The sequence below is a fragment of the Hippocampus bargibanti genome, linkage group LG10 (genome assembly GCF_051943395.1).
Source record: "Hippocampus bargibanti isolate YZ-2025 linkage group LG10, ASM5194339v1, whole genome shotgun sequence".
NCBI lineage: Eukaryota > Metazoa > Chordata > Actinopteri > Syngnathiformes > Syngnathidae > Hippocampus > Hippocampus bargibanti.
Window position 1 is genome coordinate 18493871 of NC_142743.1, and position 22249 is coordinate 18516119.

Below are 22249 nucleotides of genomic sequence, written 5' to 3' on the forward strand. Positions count from 1 at the left end.
TGAAATATAATTTAAAATTAGAGAGGGGTGTTGTATGTGTCCTTATCTAAAGCAAAACATATATTTTGACATTGCCACAAGTTTACCTATTCTACCTAGCTAGCTATCTATTAGCTATAGAACTAGCTAGCGAGCAATCTCATAGTTATCTATTAGCTCGCTAGCTAACTTTATCTATTTGAGTTATTCCCGGTTGAGTGAACACTGGCGCATGTGGCTGCCGCTGCTCACCCACAGAAAAACCGATCCTGTGACTGTAAAGTGACCTTGAGAGTTTTGAAAGGCGCTTAGAAATGAAATGTATTATTATTATTATTACTCATACTATTACTATTACTACTATTACTTTTACTCATACTATTATTATTACTACTACTACTACTATTATTACTGTTATTATTATTACTGTTATTACTGTAATTATCATTACTATTATTGTTGTTATTATTATTATTAAGCTAACGTATTTCACTCGGTTTCTATCCTATGGTGAAGTCGTTTAAAATCCAGTAATAGCAGAGTTCATGAGTGCCATCTTGTAGAAGTTTAATACACTACACTCTCCAGCTCATCATGCTTCTTTTATTGTTTTTCATCAATAATCTTGATTTGTTTGACGACAATTAAAATTATTCAATGGTATGGCACTGTATTAGTCCAAAATAATCGACATAATAATTTGTTATCCATATTCCATTAATATCTTTCGAACCAACAATTGAAGATCAACCGGATCAGACTTTAAGTGACACTTGAAAACGTGTTGAATTATGACATAAGATAAGATTATATGTTCTTGAAAAGCTCATAATCATATGAACAAGGTTAACCTATGCACAATTGTTACACACTCTGTCACAGTTGCACGTGCTGCTGCTGTCTTATCATGAACTGAAAAGACCACCATGCAAAGTCCGGCGTGAGTCTGGGTGGTTCCCACAGGTGATGTTCAAAACTTGTTTCTTCTGAGTCAGTACATTGTGTGCTTGTGAGTGTGTCAGTATTGACGTAGAGAACTGAGAATAAGATGGATGGATGGATGGATGGATGGATGGATGGATGGATGGATGGATGGATGGATGGATGGATGGATGGGATGGATGACTGCATGGATGGGTGGATGGATGGATGTCATTGTTTTGTTTTATTTGATTGTTGTGTTTGCATCTTGTGACCAGTTTGTTTTGAGAAGTGGGGATGGCGACTAACAATTTTTTTTTTTGCTGGTGTTGAAATTAGATAATAATAATAATAATAATAATAATAATAATGATGATGATGATGACAACAATAATAATAATAATAATAATGACGACAATGATGCAAATGTCCCCATTGTGGGACTATTAAAGGATTTCTGATTCAGATAATAATGATAATAGTAATGATGACAATAATAATGACAACAATAATTATAATAATAATAATGACAATGATGCAAATGTCCCCATTGTAAGACTATTAAATCATTTCTGATTCTGATAATAATGCTGATAATAATAATAATAATTAATAATAATAATAATACATTTGATTTCAAAGCGCTTTTCTTCATACTAAGTACACTTTACAAAAGCTAATAACGCAGGATAAAATGTACACTTGAAGACGAATACATGAGTAACAATAAACACATTTAGATGAACATTTAAAAACACGATCAGACTTAACCCATTTACGCCGAGCGTGTTCATATAATGATATGTGACCCGAAGCCATATACTAATTGGGCAGATATCTATCATGCTAAATTTACACCAAGCGTGTTCATATGAACACATATATTTTTATTTTCAAATGCATTAATGTTGTTTCTTGCCACATTAATTATTGATAAAGATATATACAATTATATTATTGTTAATTATATGTTTGAACATATTTGATACTCTGTTTTGATTTTAATTTTGATTTTTTTTATGTAGTTATCTGTGTTTATATGAATACACTCAGCGTAAATGGGTTTAGTGGAATGCTACACACAAAAAAATAAAAGCACATCACCAAAAGCAAAAAGCACACAACTTGTATATTTTATATTTTTGAGGCTAATAAAATAATTTAGGTTGGAAGAACTTGAAATTATGATTTACCCGTATGGCAAGCGTGTTTGTCAGCACAACCAAGCAATCAAGCATCCTCTGTTGTTTCCTTCTCCTTCACATATTTAAATCGGGGGACAGTACTTGAAAAACATATCTGTAGGCTCTTATTTCATAATTTTTCACAGCATCCATCCATTCATCTGAATCCCTTATCATCAAAATGTAAGATTATTCAGTGGAATTCCCCACCTGAACATTTGCCTTGAAATTGTGAGTTCACTTTTTTTTAACAACTGACATGAATGACAGTAGCTGCACATAAACTATGACTCACAGTCATACCTAACAGCACTATTATTGCTCATGTACATTGTTCAACAAACACACGTGATCCAAGCTGAAAATCTTTATTTAGATGGACATTCATCTAATTTCAGACAACATATTCTTTGAATATAATCACTTTTTATAATTACATCTTTTCACACCATGAAACGATGTGTGAATGAGGTCCTCGCATTGTTTTCTTTTCTGTTCAGTGAAAAACTACACGATACGAATGATGAAGGCTGCTGAAAATATAGAAACTTTGAGGGCAGTTGGAAATGAAAATAACATATGACTTAAAGGACAACCGACACCTCCGACGGACAAGTTGTGTCCATAGTTTGTAAAACCACTTCAAATGACTTCTACTGAGCGTATTTTACAAAGATTCCACCGCATATAGCTATATTTTACGTTTTAAGACTCACGCTGAATATTCAGGAAGTCTTGTTTTCTAGTTGGTGACGATTCCTTATGTGACGTCACGTCAGGAACGCCCCTGACCGAGAAAGTGACACACAATGCATTTTGGGTACTTTGTTTGGTCTGAAAACATTGTGTTGATCCGTGTTGATGGCAAAATTAGAAGGAAAACACATAAATAACACGATGGTGAATCGTTGTGTGTTGCACCAAGACTACTATTTGATACTAGTTGACACAAATTCCCAGCAGACAAAACAGCCCATTTCCAACGGAGCTTTGGCGCCATCTTGTGCATTTTCCGGGAGCTACATTGGAGTCCAGACAGCTCGAATTTATCTGGAAGGACTTCTTTGATCGATTGCAAACATTTATGCTTTCCTCTTCAGAACTATTTGAATCATATTCATAACTGGATAAGTAACAAGAAATCATCTTCTCCGAATCTGAAGCCATTGTTTTGAATCTCGAGCAAGACGTCCTAGTGTGACGTCACGAACAAAGGGGCGGGACCTTCTGAAACTCGCCGTTTCCGAGGTCATTTTGAAGTAGTTTTGGGACACTTTAAGTCATTTTTATTGGTGTTTTGCATTTGACTAAAAATATCTGTCTGCTTTTTTGGGGTATTTTAGAGGCTATAAAACGTTTTTCTGATGTCAGTTAGGAAACAAAAAAATGGTGTCGGTTGTCCTTTAAAGTACTGCAGCGATATGGTATTTGTACTGTCATTTGTTTTACGTTAGTCAGACATTTGCTAGAATCAGCTCACAGTTGCTCATTTGACGCTCTTTCATTACAATAAATAATTCTGGGAAGACATAAATAATAAAGTTAATCCTGTGCAATTACGTGTCTCGTCGGTTGTAACTCAAAGTTTGGTCATTTTCACACTGCTTAGCTCTATCTTGATCTCGTTTTGCAGCTCTCTGTCTGCACACAGTGCAGGGTTATCGTAGGCTTCCGTATGGCCCTTCTTGTTGTCTCCCCCTTGATCTTCATCACCTCTGCAACATTTGCAGCAGCAGCAACATTTAGCGGTGATCACACCCACCACTTCGTCCCAAGGTTCCAAAGAATGCGCCCAAAGAGGGAGGAAGTCCCAAGACCGCAATGCGGCCGGCAGACACTCGGGCTTCCTCTTCTGCAACACGTTGATCACGGCGATGACGACGAGAAGGACCACGAGAGGGCACGCGACGCCCACCAAGACCTGCCATCCGGCCAGCGACAGACTGAAGATGAGGAGCGGCAGCAGGAAGAAGCAGAAAATGATATAGACTGCGGCGAACCAGCGGTAGGAGGCCGTGATGTTGCCCAAGGCTTTGGCCAGTCGGATGGGGAATCGGGTGAAGGGAATCGGATACCACAGAATAATGCCAGAGATGTTGAACAGAAAGTGGACAAGGGCAATCTGGAGAAAACAAACGTCAATGTACGTCATTAGCATGCAGCTAAAACACCAAATATGTATCGCCTTTGTGCTAACGTGACTGACTGACCTGCAGAGCGTTAGCCAAAGTGTCGCCCGGACTGGCCATGGCTGCCAAGATGGCCGTGGTGGTGGTACCGATGTTGGAACCGAGAGACAACGGATAGGCTCTCTGTATGCTGATGACGCCAATACCTACAGGTACAGTGAGACCTCAACTTACAAACACCTTAACTTACAAACTTTTCGTCTTACAAATGTCAAATTTATGAAAATTAAACCTTATAATAAGCACTATTTTCATAATACACACCCACCACGGCTGGTGGAGTGATCTTTGGCGGAAGCACACGACCGAACAGCACCAGAGGTTAAGTTACCAACAGTCCTTATGGAAGGTGACTCTCCTTCCATAAGCCATCAACGACCATCAAAAAGATGAATAAAACTTTGTTTTACAGCACAGTTTATTTCTTTAATTACAGTCCTCGTGTAATGCGCCTCTCTTTCCAAACAGCAATTCCCTTTGACCTCCAACGCCATTCCATCAAGCCATAAATGACCATCACAAAAAAAAAACAGTGACTTTATGATACAATGCAGTGTATTTCTTTCATTAAAATACAATAGCACATTTATTATACATAGAATAAGGTATATTGTGTGTAGTTTTAAGGCTTATTTAGTTGAAAAGTATATTTTATGGAAACCCGGGAACGGATTATTCCCATTTTAATGCTTTCCTATGGGAAATTTTTTTTTGAGATACACACTTTTCGCCTTACACACTCTGTCTGGGAACCAATTAAGTTCGTAAGTTGTCGTAAGTGCATGAGATACTTCTCTTGGCTAATCAATCACTTCAGATGAACATGCTGCTCATGTATTGTCGTCTTGATTGTTGTGAAATGTAATATAAAATAGTAATAGAGAGACTGTTTTGAAGGGCAAAGGTTGGTTGTTTGGTTGGACGGATAGGCTCTCGGTTTGGTGGGATGGATGCATGGACCAAAACAATGGTGATAGAGTATTTTTTGAATGATGGGTTAGGTGGGTATGGATGGACAAACAGATGAGTGACCTCACCAACAAGTGGAGTGATAGCAGAGGTAAAAACGGAGCTGCTCTGCACGATGAACGTCATTCCAGCTCCGACTAAAATGGCAATGTATCCCGTGACCCAACCAAAAGGGAACGGAAAATCTGCACACATGCACATAATACAGAATCACCAAAGGATAGACACCGTTCACCAGTTGCATAAAATGCCTTGCGCTTCACTCACCAGTGTTCAATATTTTCTTAATGATCATGGCCACTTGACCCTTGAGCATGGAATTAAGCAACTTGACTATAAGCAATAGGCAGGAGCACAACACCAGCAGAGAGAGAGCCAGAAGGATCAAACCCACAGCCAGGTCAGACAAGTTCACGTCTACGAAAAGGTGATCACCTGACAACACAGATACAGAGACCAGGTTATAGTGGTGTGCATATCAAGATTGACCTACACATACAATACACTGTCTGTAAGTAAGGAATCTGCTTAACATTAGATATCAAGATTGACTTTGTGTCACTTCATGCTCACATTTCTTGATATTGTACATCTGTGAAATGTTCTTGAGTGTGAAAGTGTAGTTGCCATCAGTCCAGCACATTGAGGGAGCGGTGCAGTTGTCTGGACCGGGAACGGTAACATTTACTGTGCTCTGAAAATCAATCATAGTTGATAGAATACACATTTTAACATGTTGCGAATTGCACAAAAGTCACAATACAGACGCTCCCCAACTTACAAACTAGATACGTTCCGAGCGTACGTTCGTAAGGTGAATTTGTTCCTAAGTTGCTTCAGTGCTATATTTTGTACGGAACGCATGCTTACGTACACGGAATGAACGGGGAAGTATAAAAAAACAGCCATAAAATAAATTCACACCTACTGTAGTACGACGACATATTTCCATGGGTCTTCAGTAAGCCATTACTGAAGCTCCCGGCACGTAATTACTGAATTACATAGCCATTACTTTTGTTATGCATCGCCATTCGCCTGCTCATCGGAGCGTCAACTGGGAAGAGGGATTTTCTCCCCTCCCACCAACTCTGAGCAGCCAATTGGAAAATTGAGCGCGGCGGATCAGGGCCAGGACTCATTGGCAACACTTGACCATAGCCGGGCGCTGATTGGTCAGCCTTGGTGTCCATCGTGTAAACATCCAGCCCTTGAAACCTCCATTGTACGGAGCCAATCGCAAGCGAGCTCGACCGGAAAAAGGCGCGCAATACACAATCTATTTTACAGGAACATTGTCCAAACATTTTTCGACATACAGTACCCTCACAAATGTTTGTATGAACCGTTTTTTTAATAACTCGAATGTTCGTAAGATGGTGAGCGTCTGTATATTTCCCCTTTTTCCAATTATTTATAGCTATCGTTTGGGCATAGTAAGGCAATGAGCATCTGACAGCTTGGGCTATTCCACCTAGCCATTTTGCAACAGTGCTTCACTGATACTGACGATACAAATGAGTACCGACAAGAATTTTTACACGTAAAAAGTAAAGGAGAGAAAGTTTCGTCCCAAATTTGCTGTCAATACAAGTTAGTACCCCATTCGTCCGATATCTCGCGACATGTGGCATTTTTCGGCTATCAACAGAACATTGCATCAGAATTACTCCAGGCGTCCAAGTGAGTGCAAATTACAGTACTTTGCTCGGTTTTATATCGTTTGTTTGTTCCTAAATATCCATAAAACTGGTTTCCTATGTTTGTATTCCAATGTATAAACTCTTCATCTATGGTGTTATCACTAAAACTTAAAGAAATGCGGCATAAGATTTTATTTATGATCAATATTATAAATATTGTAAAAAAAAAATATACACATTATTTCTGCATTTCTTAATTGTTATGCCTTCTTAACAAGCTAATAAAATGATTCCGCATCAAATTTCTTCTAATAATCTAATTTTCAGATAATGGTATCGAAAGGGTTGTTTGATCTTACCGTGTTGGTGTAAGTTTCGCACCATATCTTGATGAGGCTTTTGTTTCGGGCTGCTGGATCTCCGGTGGCTATTTCGCTTAAGACCGACTTGTCCAGCTGTCTCGGAGAGAAACAAGATGCAGAAACATGCAATCGTAATTCTAATTGACATTTTTTTCTTCATCAATGGTGATTCTGATTTCACCTAATTCCTGCTGGCCTAAAAATATCTGAATTACAGACTACTTTGAATTATATTTTGTCCTTGAATTCTTATTAAATAATTCCAAATTGCCCTCTAACCTTGCCTTTTATTGCTTTTCCCTTGTTGTGCTACTTCCAGATGTGTGTTTTTGTATTTAAGTATTTAACCAATCACATTTCAGCCATCATTTGTTACATTTGTTATGATTGGCTAGTCACTAGCCAATCATAGTATCACTATAGCCTTAAGCGATAAGAGCATACTGGCCAGAGCTAGCACACTGTATCTGTAGCGAGCTGCGTCAGCAAATATATTGTTGTGTTGATTAAATAGCGGTTTTGTCAACCCGCAATGGTTGAAGGAGAAGAAGAAATTGATTTGGTTGCAGATATACTGTTAAAGCCATTTTCAGGACAAAAATAGCAAATGATATTGCAATGTTATGATGTAAAAATTCAAACAGTTTAATGATACTATTTCTTACTTCACAAGTTATTTCACACCAAACTCACAGCTGTGGAGTGATTCAGACGTAGCACAACTGAAGGCCTAGGAGTGACATGCATGGCCCACCGTTGCCTAATTCAGATGTTGTTGAAATATACTCCCTTTTTTGTTTTGTTTGCGAGAACAGGCGGATGCATCTCCCGTTTTTACCTCTATGATGGAATCTGTGAGAACATCAGTAATGACATTCAACAAGTCGGGGGCCTCTCCGCTCTGGATCTGGAAGGAGTCGATGATGAGCTTGGTGACCACGTACAAGTATCCGGTGGCGACCTCTAGAGGCAGCAGCACCAGAACTGACAGCCAGTTGAAGAAGTCGTGCACCGTTGCCCCAGCAAACGCCCTGACAAGAGATACAGTAATATGTTGTGTTATTAACGTATGGCTCGCGATTATGACTACAGTGTGTGTTTTATGACACAGCAGATGATTTATTGAACGACGACAGTAAAAAGAGAGACATTATCACGAGGCTAAAGCTGATACTGTATATTTTTGACCAAAGGCAATAGTCATTGGAATTTTTGTCGAAAGGAATGGAAGCGACGCATCGCATAAGTTCCACATGATTTTTTTGATTGGAATGATTTTTTTAACTCATTCACTGCCATTCACAAATTTATTTCCGAATTGAAAATATGACAGAGAGTGCCATTCCCGATTTTATTTTTTCAGTTTTTTCATGGTTGGGTGCCAATAAAGCGCTGGGCATGGCTTCTGGCATTGTTTTTTCTTTTCCACAGCGAGGCAGAATTTCCTTTTTTTCATGTTAGCGCTTTGTTTCAACTTCAGCTGTTGTTAAAGCGCTATATATCCTGTGACTGTAAAGTGTCCTTGAGAGTTTTAAAAGGCGCTCATAAATGAAATTTATTATTATTATCATATATGTATTTTGTTTTTCTACTTCTTTCTTTCCTTTCCTCTTCCTTTCATAACTTTGCTTCTGTGTTACTTCCGGGTAGAGTGAACGTTGGCGCGAATGGCTGCCGCTGCTCACCCGCACAAAGACAAATCCAGTGACTGTAGAGTGTCCTTGAGAGTTTTGAAAGGTGCTTATAAATTAAATGTATTATTATTATTATTATTATTATTATTATTATTATAATCATCATCATCATCAGAAATTCTTTAATAGTTCTACAATGGGGACATTTGCATCATCATTATTATTATTATTATTATTATTATTATTATTATTATTATTATATAAACCGATATGTATACATTGCATTGTATTTTGGACAGCCGCCCTCATTTCAACCTCATATAACTCCAGACCCATATAATTTAGGAATTAACTCTTTTTTTCAGATGAAAGAAGAGTGTCTAAGATTTCCTACTCTGCATTGAATGTTTGTCGTCCTAAAATTCAATATTACATTACACTTTGGAATATGTTGCCGACATTGAGGACCACCTGTAAAGTAGTTTAATTTCTGTTTTTTTACAAATTGATTTTAGTCTTTTATAATCGATTCCTTATGATTTTGTTTTTAGAATTGCTCGTGGACCGAGTCAGATGTTTTAACCAGCAGCTTCCTGTATACCCCACTCCTGCATGAGACGTTACCTGCGAAAGACACTGCGGTCCCCAGCTTGCGTCATGGCAACCAATGTGTTAGTGACTGAGGTGCCGATGTTGGTGCCCATAATGATCGGAACAGCTAACTGCACTGTTAGCACTGCCCCAAAACGGAAAAAAAAACCATGTATCACCGCATCATACCTGGGTGTGTCACATCGCATGTATGTGAGTACTCACATCCAGAGGACACCATGCTGACAACAATGGAGGATGAAGTGGATGAGCTCTGAACCAGCAAAGTGACCAGGACACCAATGACCAGACCAGCCAGAGGGTTGGACAAGATAACATTATCCTGGAAGATGTCACCTGCCGCTTTTCCTGTATGGATGAAATGGATAACACTCGTTATTTTATGTATTTATATCTATTTTTTGAAACATTGTCCAAATGCCCCATGTCAGAACTTGATACGCATACCTCCGACAAGCTGGAAGGCGGAGCTAAGGACATCTAGGGAACAGATGAACATGTATAGGAGGCCGAGCAGCACAGCCAGTTTCACCACTGACACCAACACCCGCAGCACCTTCCCTTTTGTGTCCAAAGCTGATAGAATACAGTTAATAAAACATTAAACTATAATTTTAATCAAGATAAACAAATTCTTAACAAAACAAAAAAAAGACTATCAACATCGCAGGGATAATACTAGTAGGCCTCAATCTGCAGTACATATGCACCTAAAAGCTAGCAATCACTCATTTGATGACAATGAGGTTAAAATCTTAGCGAAAGAAAATAGATGGTTTGAAACGGGAGTAAAAGAAGCTCTTTTCATAAAACAGCAAAACCCTTCGCTAAATCGCCATGGTGGGGTGAGGTTCAATTTGGATCGTTCCTACAACTGACTTCTTAGACAACATAGGCTTAGTTATGCTGATGAGGTGATACCAGGGAGTAGTCCTCTGCTCCTCCCCGACCTGAGAGCAGGGACCAATTATAGCAGAGTCTGGCACCAAACTACCAGCAAAAGATTTTAGTTCGCTTGTTTTTTTTTTCTTGTTTGGGTACAGATAAAGCACTGTCTATGGCCTCTGGCAATGGTTTGTCCCTTCCACAAGGGGCAGCATTTCCTTTTTTTTCATGTTCGTGCTTTGTTCCAGCTTCAGCAGTTGTTAAACTGTTATATAAACCAATATGGATGTATTGCATTGTATTTTGGACAGACACCCTCATTTCAAGCTCATATAAGTCCAGACCCATATAATTTAGGAATTATTTTTTTTTTCTGATGAAAGAAGAGAGTCTAATGTTTCTTAGGCTGAATTGAATGTTTATGTAATCCTAAAACTCAATATTCTGTGTGTCCTGGAATTTGAGTGCCAATGAGCAAAACCCCTGGCACTGGAGTAGACACATTTTTGCACATCTGGCAGTGAATGAGTTCATGTTGGTATTGATGTATTCACTCAGAGCAGGGGTGTCAAAGTCATTTTTTGCCGCGGGCCACATTGTGGTTATGGTTTCCTCTCGAGGGCCGTTATGAATTTGGGGAACCCATTAGAATGTTTAAATCCCTTCAAATATTACATATAGAGCACACAGCAAATTAATGAATAACTCGTTTTCAAATCTGAAGTCAAGAATAATGACTTTTATTGTGGTTGACATCCAAAAATATGACATTTTGGCTCAGATTTTAGCAATCATCATGGAATTTAACAAGTTTGATTTGCTTTCACGGGCCGAAAACAATGATGTGGCGGGCCGGATTTGGCCCGCGGGCCTTGACTTTGACACCTGCGACTCAGAGTCATTCATGAGCACTTTCAGTTTATTCCATTAATGGTAACCTTTTATCAACATTTATCTTTTACTTATCATCATTTCATCATTATATGACACCAAGTCTATCCCGGGAACGCACCAATTGTATTCCAATGTACAATGTAGTTGTATTTATGACCTAATGACAAACTTTATCATGCCATTAGTATAATAGTCATATCATGCTCATTGGACTCACTCAGCACTGGCTTAATGCTTCACTTTTGGCATTGTGCCGTTCAGTATCACAGATGTAAAATGCTCATTCCAATTCCTTCTCACCTGACCATGGTACCCCCGTGTCTTTCAGCTCAGGCAAATCCCAAGGGTCTTCCTCCTCCGGTTGGGCATCGTGCACCAGCGCCAGGGTAGAGTCTGTGAGAATTCCTTTTTGCATTATTTGCACATTTACAGAGTACTGTATTTTCCGGTGTATAAGGCGCACCTGAGTATAAGACGCATTCCCAATGAATGTAGTACAGTGAGACCTCAACTTACGAACTTAATTGGTTCCCAGACAGTGTAAGGCGAAAAGTGTGTATCTAAAAAAAAAAAAATAATCCCATAGGAAACCATTAAAATGGGAATAATCCGTTCCCGGGTTTCCATAAAATATAGTTTTTAACTAAATAAGCCTTAAAACTACACACACCATACCTTATTCTATGTTTAATAAATGTGCCATTGTATTGTAATGAAAGAAATACACTGCATTGTATCATAAAGTCACTTTGGTTTTTTTTTGTGATGGTCATTTATGGCTTGATGGAATGGCGTTGGAGGTCGTGTGCTTCCGCCGAAGATCACTCTGCCAACCGTGGTGGGTGTGTATTATGAAAATAGTGCTTATTATAAGGTTTAATTTTCATAAATTAGAGGTTCTTAAGACGAAAAGTTTGTAAGATAAGGTGTTTGTAAGTTGAGGTCTCACTGTACTTTGAAACTTTTTCCATATATAAGGCGTACTCAATGAATGAAAAAAAGTTCTCTGAATATAAAAAATAAATATGTAAATGTTTTCCAAATATAAGGCACACTATATCATAAGGCGCTACAGTAGAGGCTGGAGTTACGCACTACTTCTTCTACAAGACTAAATGGAGTCGTGGCTGCTGAGAGTTGCGGGATCTGCTGTGGCTCAATATGACTTCAGATATAAAACACACCTGCGTATAAGGCGCGGGGTCATCTTTTGAAGAAAATAAAAGCTTTTAGGTGCGCCTTATACACCGAAAAATACCGTAAGTCTTCCAGGGATGTCATAGTGTGCATGTGCATGTATTGTGTTCAAAAACTTACTTTTGCAGTCATTTCCTTCATTGTGTCCTATGGCAAGCTGAAAATGAGTCAAAATGAACTTTAAATACATAGAGTGGCCCATTTCTCAAGTACACGATTGAAAAGAACTAAATAAATAAAAGTAAAACTATAATCCTAACATAACTTGGCATCATATCAAAATTAATCAATTCAAGATGAACTCCATAAACTCACAATGTTAATTTGATTAAGCAAAAAAAAATGAAAAAATAAAGGACATAGTTTTAGTAAATGTACAACATATAAAATATACTTTATTGGTTTTCTTGAATTTACCATTTTATTTAGATTTTATTTCATTTAGGACTTTTTTTGTGTTTGTTTTACTTGCTTTGTATTTTTTTCATTAACTAACAGCCAATATTTTCCTTTTCAACAGTTCCAAAGCACCCACATCAATTGGATGACAATCACACACATTAACCCACGCACTTGCCACAAGGTATTGATCAGACAGTCACATGTTGTCATTCTGGACACAGTAAAATTCCATTCGTATAACACTATGACACGGAAATGAAGCTAAATTGATTTTCTCTTTTTTTAAGTTAGAAACACTCACACACATTCAAACAGAGCAATATCTATTTATTCTTACATTTAAAATGTTGCTATCATTGTAAAAAAACTAAAAAGGTGACAGTGTACTGCATTTTCTCAGTCGTTGGCTCTAGTTATTGTTGTTATCTATGTACTGTATGTAATCTTGTAACTCTTAAAGGACAACCAACGTCACTTTTTGTTTTTTAACTGACATCAGAAAAATGTTTTATAGCATCTAAAATACCCAAAACACGCAGTATGATATTTTTAGTCAAATGCAAAACACCAATAAAAATGACTAAAAGTGTCCAAAATCTGCAAAAAAAAAATTGAGCTGCGAATTGGGCATTTTCAGAAAGTCCCGCCCCCAGTTCGTGACGTCACGCCTAGACGTCTTGCATTGCTGGAGAATAAAAACAATGGCTTCAGATTCAGAAAAATGCTTTCTTTTTACACATCCAGTTATGAATATGATTCAAATAGTTCTGAAGAGGAAAGCATACATGTTTGCAATCGATTAAAGAATTTCCGTGTCATTTTGAGGCAAACGTGCGGGGGGGAATGTCTCACCCAAAAAGAGGCAAGAAAATGGCCACCGAGCTGTGAGGAATGAATCAGCCCGTTTCCACAGGCTGATAGATTCCTTTCATGGAGCTTGGACTCCCTCTGCTGGCGGCTTTTGGATGTAACATCAAGGTTTTCAGATAAACAGTACAGCAAAATGCATTGACTGCTACAATGTGTCCTTTTTTCGGTCAGGGGCGTTCCTTCAGTGACGTAGGGTGAGGACTCGTCCCCAACTCAAAAACAAGACTTCCTAAATGTTCAGCGCGAGTCTTAAAACATAAAATATAGCTATATGCGATGGAATCTTTGTAAAATACACTCAGTAGAAGTCATTTGAAGCCATTTTACAAATTATGGACACAACTTGTCCGGAGACGTCGGTTGTCCTTTAAAATACAGTATTTGTTGTTATTCATTAACTACCTAATGGAGTGATCTCATCCATCAAAAGAAACCATTGAATGTGTTGATTGTCGATCTTAATCTGAGGTATTTGGTTCAGGAAGGAAAATTGAGTTACTTTCCACCCCTAAGAAAACATTTTTACCTTTATTTAATAATGTCAACTTTGTAATAGTCAAAAAAAAAAAAAGAAATCCAAAAGTTTAGGAGATCCTCACCCCAGGTGGCTTGAGTGCATCCATTCTGCTTCTCTGTTGCCCTGAGATTGTCAAATGTTGCGTCCACGCGTGTGGAGTGTCAAGGTGGAGCAGAGTTGGCGGATGTCCTCACATCACTGAGAGCTCTCACAGATAAGATGAACACACCTTGCTTGGTCACTCACAAGTTCTTGTAATCGCTGCCGTGATGTGTGTTGCAATCCAACTCTCATTGTTGGACTGCCTGACTGTTCTGCTGTGTGTGAATGACAAAAAAGTATGTGCTGTGTGTGTGTGTCTGTGGATCATTGTAGCATACTATTGATCTTCTCAGTAGAACTACCCATTGGTCAATATCGCAGTGTGCCAAATGTAAACTTTAAATAGGACCAAACTGTTGCACGTATTGATTTCAATTTAGATTTGAGCAATAAAATTCTTACTTTCATTCAGGTGATTCAGTATCTGTTTATCTTTTACTACATGGGGACTGTTGCTATGCACATAGTTTGCAGTAGTCTAATTGAAGATATACACTTATTTTGATCCTGAAATGCTTAAAAATGAACAGTTGCGTTGTAGTTTTTTGTGTCTTGTGTAATATTACAGTTCTTGATATCCTATGTAGTTTATTAAAAGTATATCCATTTGAATAAATGCTTGAAGAGGATCAGATTATTTAAGATTTATTTTTTTCTGTCATGTTGGATTGTTTTACACACAGTCTTTAAAGAAATGTACACCAATTTGGGTAATCCTGTTTTTTTTCATTGTATTTAATGATTGGACACTTGGGCCTTTAGTTTACATTAATTATTGGACACTTGGGCCTTTAGGTTACATTTGTCCACATTTCTGGATATCTTGTATTGTAGATGACTGACATTTGCAAAACAGTGCACCAGCAGCACCTAGATGCTGTACTGTGCTACTGCAAAATTCCATCTCATTTCAAATGAGCTCTCAATATCGATATTCTGGACCGGTACACTTCAGTGGTCAATTTAAAAATTCCACACTACCGTAATTGGTATTGCATCGATCAATTTTCTATACATCGTGTCCTTCACTCTGAAACGCACAGGGCCTGGAACCGTCGCTAATCAATCCCAGACCACAGAAAGACGGACATTTAGCACTATGGGTAATTTGAGATATTCAATGAACCCTTGCATGTTTTTGAAAGCGGTACAAACACATAATGAACTGCAAATTCCACACAGGTAGTGCCAGATCTGAGATTCGAACAAATAATTTATCTGCTGTGCAGCTGACGTGCTAATTCACGCTAGTTCATAATCAAAATTAATTCCTGCATCAGTTTTAGGTTTGTTGATGAAATCCTAAATCTAAACTTGTACATTAACATAAAAATAGTTGTTATCCTCAATGATCCGCACATAAAATAAGGCTTAAACCATGATAATATTCATCAGAAACTCTACATTATTTTGGAACAATGCTAAATTTAAATTACTATTACCACTTATGAATGAATCAATGGGCTACAGTGACCAATTTAATCGCTAGGGGGCAGTTGTCAACAATTTCTGGGACATGAATTGAAAACGATATACAGTTGTATACACAATTATAACATTTTTATCTTCCTAAAATAACGTAAAGAAGTAACATTGTGTTATTTATGAATTTAGATATTACGGTTTTATATGTGTGCATTATTCACAGTCCGGCAAACCTGTAAACCTCATATTTTCATTTCCGGGTTACGTCACAGTCGTCAATGACATTGTATCGAGCACCAGTATTCTGGATGCGCCCTATTTTGTTTCTATTTCACATGCATTGAAATGTGTCGTTAAATTTTCATCATGTCATCCGCTACTGCAGGCTTTCACGAGGAGCAGCAGCGCCAAAGACCACAGGTTAGCACCATGCCGATTAGCATTAGTTGACCCTGCTTTGTGCTAACGCGTTTAGCCTTTTAGCTTCGCGTAAAGACTAGCGGCCCAACCAACTGCGTTTAAATATTGTCTTGAGTTTTGGAATAACGAGGTTGAAGTGTGTAGTTGTTCCCCTAACAGGCGCCGCTGGGCACAAACTACATCCCCACCGAGGAGGAGAAAAGAGTGTTTCGGGAGTGCAACAACGAAAGCTTTTGGTATAGGTGTAAGTTACCTTTACACTGACTGCCAAAACTTTAAATGTGTATTTTTAACGAGTTGCAAATGTTGTCAAACCAATGCATAAAGTATCAATAGCTAAAACGTTTTAAAAGCTGGTATTTTTTAAAAAATAAATGATAGGCGCAAATGTTAACGTCCATACTTATGAAAATTTGTACCGGTAGATACTTTAAATGTGCTTCAGAATGGCACAAAAATTACTGGCAATTTTCCACAATACTAGTTTAAGAAAGCTAATCAGCACCTAAAATGTTTTCCACAGCACACACAAACAAACACACACACACAGCCTGAAATGTGCCAATGGGTCAAAAAGTTCCAAGGGGCCGATACTTTTGCAAGGCACTATACATCCAACACACAGGAGTCACACATTAGGTACACTTACACTATGACACCTACTACGACCCTTTAAGATTCCAAGTCTTACCAACTACTATAATGCTTCAAATGTTGTGGTATTACCATGTTGATCACTTTAGTGGTATAATGTTATGTATGGCCTTTCACTGTGCATTTCCTTGATTAATTATTTTTTTTTTACCTTACAGCGGTGCCTTTCTCTGTGGTGAGCATGGCCATCACTCAAGCCCTGGTTGCCAGAGGTAAGACTACATACAACATGTGAAATCCTATGGAATATAAGTGGATGGCAAATTTAATAACGTGTCCCTTTTTTCATCTTTGTTTCCATTTAGGGTCTCTTTCTGCATCTCCACGGTTTGGATCGCTTCCCAAAGTGGCCTGTAAGTTTGAAGACAGTTGATGTCAAAATGTTGTGGTTAATGCAACCTGTTTCTTAAGAAGATGACTCTCGCTCTCATGAAAGTGACCGCTAACTTTCAGGCGGCCATTTCAATGTTTGTACTAATGTGCAAAATTGTGTTTTCTATTTTTTTACTTGGAAAACTTAATGTTAACTTCATTGCTTAAATTCTATTGTGGATTTATGGTAAAAAAAAAGATACAATGAGGTTCCCTCAAATATGCACTCAAATACGTACATTTTATTGGTGATATTGACTACACTTTTGAATAGAAATTAATGTGCAGATTTGTAGATATTTTTTTCAATGCTACCAGACTTCATTTTATTTTAGGACATTTCATAATCTCTGGAACGCAGCATTTTTTCTTTTTTTGTTCCTCCCAGTTGCTGGCTTCTGTGGCTACATGGCAGGTAAAATGTCTTACATGAAGACGTGCCAGGAGAAGTTCAAGCGGCTGGAAAACTCTCCTCTCGGAGAGGCCCTGAGACAGAGGACGGGACAGTCCCCACAACTGTGTGTACTCATGCCAAGCCCACACTTAAACAAACTTCAAAAGCAGGCCGATAACACCATTGTGTAATTCTCCAATTTAGTCCAAAAGGCGGTCCATCGGAACTTGGTGATCCTGACAGTCAGGGTTATGGCACCATGTTCCAACCAGGAGAAACGCCATCTTCCACCACAGAACTTGGATATGGATTTAATTCAGATGTGCCGGCTGCCACGCAAAGATCAGATGACTTTAATGTGGCAGGTAAGTTTGCTCATATTCATATTTTGAAGGATAATATTGCATGACCATTTCAATAACTTGTTTTCTTGAATGCCTTTTGATGGGGAATAAGAAGTTATCATATTGAAAAGTCCCATGCTTAGCTGGCCAACCAAACAATAGGCCCACAGTCAAGGCGCAGATGGCCACAGTCAATCTGAGTGAAACAGACACAGCCCAGTTAAACTGTTATCTTCATCTAGGAGATCTGGCCTTGGACAGAATTTAGGATTTGGGAAACTCTTTCGTCACAGGAGGACTTGAAACCCCCTCACAGGAAGAGCTCATTAGCCAGGTTACAAATTTATCAGTTCATGGAAAAGACAACCCATTAAAATGTCTACGTTCTGTTGGTTTATGGATGTTGGTGCTCAGAACGTCCACGGGCGTGGTCTTATAATTAAGAAAACTATGTTTTACTAATGCATTACTTTAATTTGCATATACTCTCAATAAATAGCTTGGCAGAAGGCTGCAGAATTTGGGCATCTGACATGAATGGCTACATGGAACTGTATAGTGCCACTTAGAAGTTTTTTTGACGACGATACTAGTGCAGCGTGTTCTACCGGAAACAAATTCCTTGTGTGTTCTACATACTTGGCAATAAAGATGATTCTGATTCTGATTCTGATCTCCTGCCGGCAGTAAAATACAATTTTTCTGTGTTCGAGCCTTAGTCCACAGTGTCCGATCGAACATCTCTGACACCTTTGTTGGCCCCCCCACCCTTTGTTAATCAAATAAAATGTCCTCAAAAATCTAATCCTGAATCAATCCATTCAATTAAGTAATGCTAAACAAGTTTATGATGGTAAGAAACACTGTTGCAATTGTAATTGACTGCATGACAGTTGTTTTAAGAAGTTCCATTTGTTTCCCTGCCAAATTAGTACGATTCGAGCTTCTCACAAAAAAAATACCTCTTGCTATTGGATTGTATTGTATTGGATTTGCCTTTATTAGTCTCGCAGTGGAGAAATTTACATTTCACAGCAGCAAAGTTATGAAAGAAATTATATTATTATTATTATTATATTATTGCTATATTGGTTTGTGCGTTTTCAATTACTTATTTATTAGTCAATTACGATAATGTTGTTGAGGCCGCTGAATCCATTGCTGGGATGACAACTTCCACTTGGAAAAGATGACTTGTAATTGGGAGAACACAATGTAGTATTTATTTTTTCGCATTGATTTGTAACTTCTTTGTAAAACTGTCATCTCCAGCTCAGTCCTACGAGGAAGAGAACGAGCCCAAGAGGAAGTCCATCCTCTATGAGGACTTGCGTCTGAAAAACAGAGAGAACTATGAGGTCACACTCACCCAGAAGGCGGAGTCGTTGCTTAAAACTTCCCCTGAAAGGGAGCCAGAAAGACCAACAAGAAGCGGTAAAAAAAAATATAATAATAATAATCAAAAATCCTGTTTTTAAAAAAGACAGATGACTCATTCATTTCTCTTCATGTTTCAGTGAAGAAGAATGTCTATGGAGACACTTGGGAAGAATGAGATTTTTATTTTCTTTTTTGTTGTTGTTGTAAAAATGTAGTTCACTGATCTTGTGACACAAGGTGGTCTTTGGTACTCAATTAAACCAAAGTGCTTCAACTGTTCTGTCTTCATCTAAACTTTCTTTTGAAAAATCTCGCACGTACAAATATACTTTGGAAGATTACACATCAGATTCGGAGAATATGCTTTCTTATTACATATCCAGTTATGAATATGATTCAAATAGTTCTGAAGAGGAAAACATACATGTTTGCAATCAATTAAATAATTTATTCTGTGCCATTTTGGGGCAACATTGGGGGGAAATGTATCACCAAAAAAGAGGCAGAAAATGGCGACCAACCTCCTGTGAGGAATTAATCAGCCCGTTTCCACAGGCTGATAAATTCCTTAAATGGAGCTTGGTCGCCCTCCTCTGGCTCTTTTTGGTGCAACACAATGGTTTCAGACCAAACAACCACAGCAAAATGCATTGACGTGATGGGAGGACTGCTACAATGTCCTTTTTTTCAGCGTTCCTTCAGTGACGTCACGTACGGACTCGTCACCAACTCAAAAACAAGACTTCCGGAATAGTCTTAAAATGTAAAATATAGCTGTATGCGGTGGAATCTTTGTAAAATACCCTCAGTAGAAGTCATTTGAAGCAATTTTACAAATTATAGACACAACTTGTCTGGAGACGTCGGTTGTCCTTTAAATAGGATACATTCATTTCTACACGTTTATAGTAGAAAACAAAAGTCAATTGTGAATGGGTGTGATGGTCGTGTGCGCAGCTGTGTCAATGACTTGTCCCAGCGATGCCCGCTTCAGAGGCACGAGATTCAGCAAAGGGTGCGGGTCCGGATGCCGCAGTAGCATTTGTCGTCCAACCTTCATATATTCTGGCCGAGCCATGACCAGGAATGTTAGTGCTTGACGCAGGCGCATATGCCTGCACTGGGTAGGATCCAGGTGTTGGGTTGATTTGTGGGAGCAGTGTTTTCCGCCTGTCCTCGGTGGAAGCTGGGACAAACGCCACCATGCTGATGCCCCTCAGGAAGCGGAAAGGTGCCGTCTTCTCCGCAAGGCCTGCCCCGGCCTCTGAGATGTCAACGAAAGAGAACCATCCTCTTCCGTGCATCCATCCGATGAGAGTGGAAATGATGCTGCAGGGAAGCACCGTGTGAGGAATGAGGACGCTGGTGATGAGGACAAATATCCACGGAAGGGCCATGGTAGGGAAACTGACTCCACAGAGGAACGCTTTGGTCATTTTTGTGTGTGTGGTGGTGAGTGCCACACATGCAAGTGCCATAGGTACTAACCCCTCCGTTGGCCCTTTCCCATTGCTTTCCTGCAGTAGATCCAGAAAAGCGTACAACAAGCCTGTCACGACGGACATCAGAATACATACAAAAAGGAAGCGAACAGTGCCAAAGCCTTTTTCCAAACTGCCACTAAGTAACACCATGGCGCAGATGCTGAGGAGAAGCTGAGTTATGCTTCTGTGGTAGAAAGGGTACGTGAAGAGTGTGTGCACATGGCCTTTCACAAAAACACTCGCCCCCACACTGAGGCTCCCCTGAGAGGAGTCTAAGAAAGTTTGGAGGCCAAATACCGCACATGACGTGAGGGTGATCAGGAACATCCCACTCGTCATGGCAGGAAGCATACCTCTGAAAAGTAGGACCAATGTCCTTAAATGGCCCGTGCTCATCTTTTTGTCGCGAAACTATCAATTTAAGCAACAAAAAAAATAGTCGCTCGGGGTGTTCTGGAAATGAGCGCAGAATCACGGAAGGAGGATAATGCTTACACATGTACAGATCATCGGGGGTTAAACCACACAGTAATTGCGCATTATCCTTCAGATGCAATTATCGATAATTACATTGTCAAACGAACAAACACACCACGGTCGAACCTTAACAGCAAATTCTCTCAATGTTTTGGTCTTGGAATAATGACATCTCCGTGTTTGAAGGAATTTCCGGTTAGGCTTTTCAAAACAAGATAGAGGTTAAAATGAGTGTGACTGGAATGTACCTCGGACTACCGGTACATCTTTATTTTAGACGAATTTTCGGAATATGCTCTACCTTTACTTCACCGCTGTTAGACAAGTCGGCGTGTCCAGTGCTAGGATAGGAGGTTAATCGTTTTAGGCGTCGATGCAATTTATTTTGAAAATAATACCACAGAAAGTCACGATATGTTTTGGGGCATTTCCTGCATGGACGTCAAATGGCCTGAAAGTGGCTGCATGACAATCACAAAACAGTGTATTTTCTCTTTGTGAATATTTATCTTTTTCCCCACACATTTCGTTCCTCTTTATAAATACAGAGGGTTGTGTTAGGAAGGGCATCCAACGTAAAAGCTTGGCCAAAACAAACATGCGGATCAAACCTCTAAAGATGGAGGACACTGATTTGCTGTGGCGACCCCTTGAAGGGAAAAGCCCAAAGGAAAAAAGAAGAAGATTCAAAGTGACATCTCATTGACATTGATTAAAAATAAGCATTATTTTGTGTTTGTTGACGTAGCACAACCTACCATAATGTTTTCATAATAAGCATATTTTAATTTATTTTTATGTAAAGCCCTCAAGTTTTTTTTTCGTGTGGACGAAGCAATGCAAGCGTTTAACTTTTGGTCAGCGGTGTTTGCTTTCAATGGTTAAAAAGTTGAAGCTGGCCTCGCCCGCTCTTCCGGTGTCGTATGGCGACTGCAGCGG

At 38.9% G+C, this 22249-nt stretch overlaps 3 protein-coding genes across 3 annotated transcripts; 1 reads left to right on the forward strand and 2 right to left on the reverse strand.

The window, feature by feature from the left end:
• Positions 1-2436: 2436 nt before the first annotated feature.
• LOC148892769 (sodium-dependent phosphate transport protein 2B-like) lies at positions 2437-14583 on the reverse strand. Its single transcript, XM_089006018.1, has 13 exons — positions 14341-14583; positions 12590-12626; positions 11573-11665; positions 9941-10069; positions 9698-9841; positions 9506-9617; positions 8086-8278; positions 7245-7340; positions 5816-5936; positions 5510-5677; positions 5311-5427; positions 4295-4419; positions 2437-4206 (listed from the first exon to the last, which is right to left on the reverse strand). Exons 1-13 carry the CDS (start codon positions 14362-14364, stop codon positions 3664-3666), a joined length of 1902 nt encoding a protein of 633 aa, XP_088862144.1. The 5' UTR covers positions 14365-14583; the 3' UTR covers positions 2437-3663.
• A 1459-nt stretch (positions 14584-16042) lies between these two features.
• On the forward strand, positions 16043-19624 carry unm_sa25545 (un-named sa25545). Its single transcript, XM_089005844.1, has 8 exons — positions 16043-16205; positions 16365-16449; positions 17018-17071; positions 17165-17212; positions 17620-17749; positions 17830-17990; positions 19242-19403; positions 19487-19624. The coding sequence occupies exons 1-8, from the start codon at positions 16152-16154 to the stop codon at positions 19522-19524; spliced, it is 732 nt and encodes a 243-aa protein (XP_088861970.1). The 5' UTR covers positions 16043-16151; the 3' UTR covers positions 19525-19624.
• rhbdd2 (rhomboid domain containing 2) lies at positions 19516-21881 on the reverse strand. The gene has a single exon (XM_089005842.1). The coding sequence runs from the start codon at positions 21227-21229 to the stop codon at positions 20312-20314; it is 918 nt and encodes a 305-aa protein (XP_088861968.1). The 5' UTR covers positions 21230-21881; the 3' UTR covers positions 19516-20311.
• Between the last annotated feature and the right edge of the window lie 368 nt (positions 21882-22249).

Excerpts from the sequence above, each read along its gene's own strand:
- LOC148892769 (XM_089006018.1), bottom strand. The coding sequence starts at position 14,364 with ATGGATGCACTCAAGCCACCTGGG. Across the intron at positions 5,678-5,815 it reads GATGTACAATATCAAGAAAT|GTGATCACCTTTTCGTAGAC; the intron begins GTGAGCATGAAG and ends CTGTGTTGTCAG. Across the intron at positions 4,420-5,310 it reads TGCTATCACTCCACTTGTTG|GTATTGGCGTCATCAGCATA; the intron begins GTGAGGTCACTC and ends CTGTACCTGTAG.
- unm_sa25545 (XM_089005844.1), top strand. The coding sequence starts at position 16,152 with ATGTCATCCGCTACTGCAGGCTTTCACGAGGAGCAGCAGCGCCAAAGA. Across the intron at positions 16,450-17,017 it reads CGAAAGCTTTTGGTATAGGT|CGGTGCCTTTCTCTGTGGTG; the intron begins GTAAGTTACCTT and ends TTTACCTTACAG. Across the intron at positions 19,404-19,486 it reads AGAAAGACCAACAAGAAGCG|TGAAGAAGAATGTCTATGGA; the intron begins GTAAAAAAAAAT and ends TTCATGTTTCAG.
- rhbdd2 (XM_089005842.1), bottom strand. The coding sequence starts at position 21,229 with ATGAGCACGGGCCATTTAAGGACATTGGTCCTACTTTTCAGAGGTATG.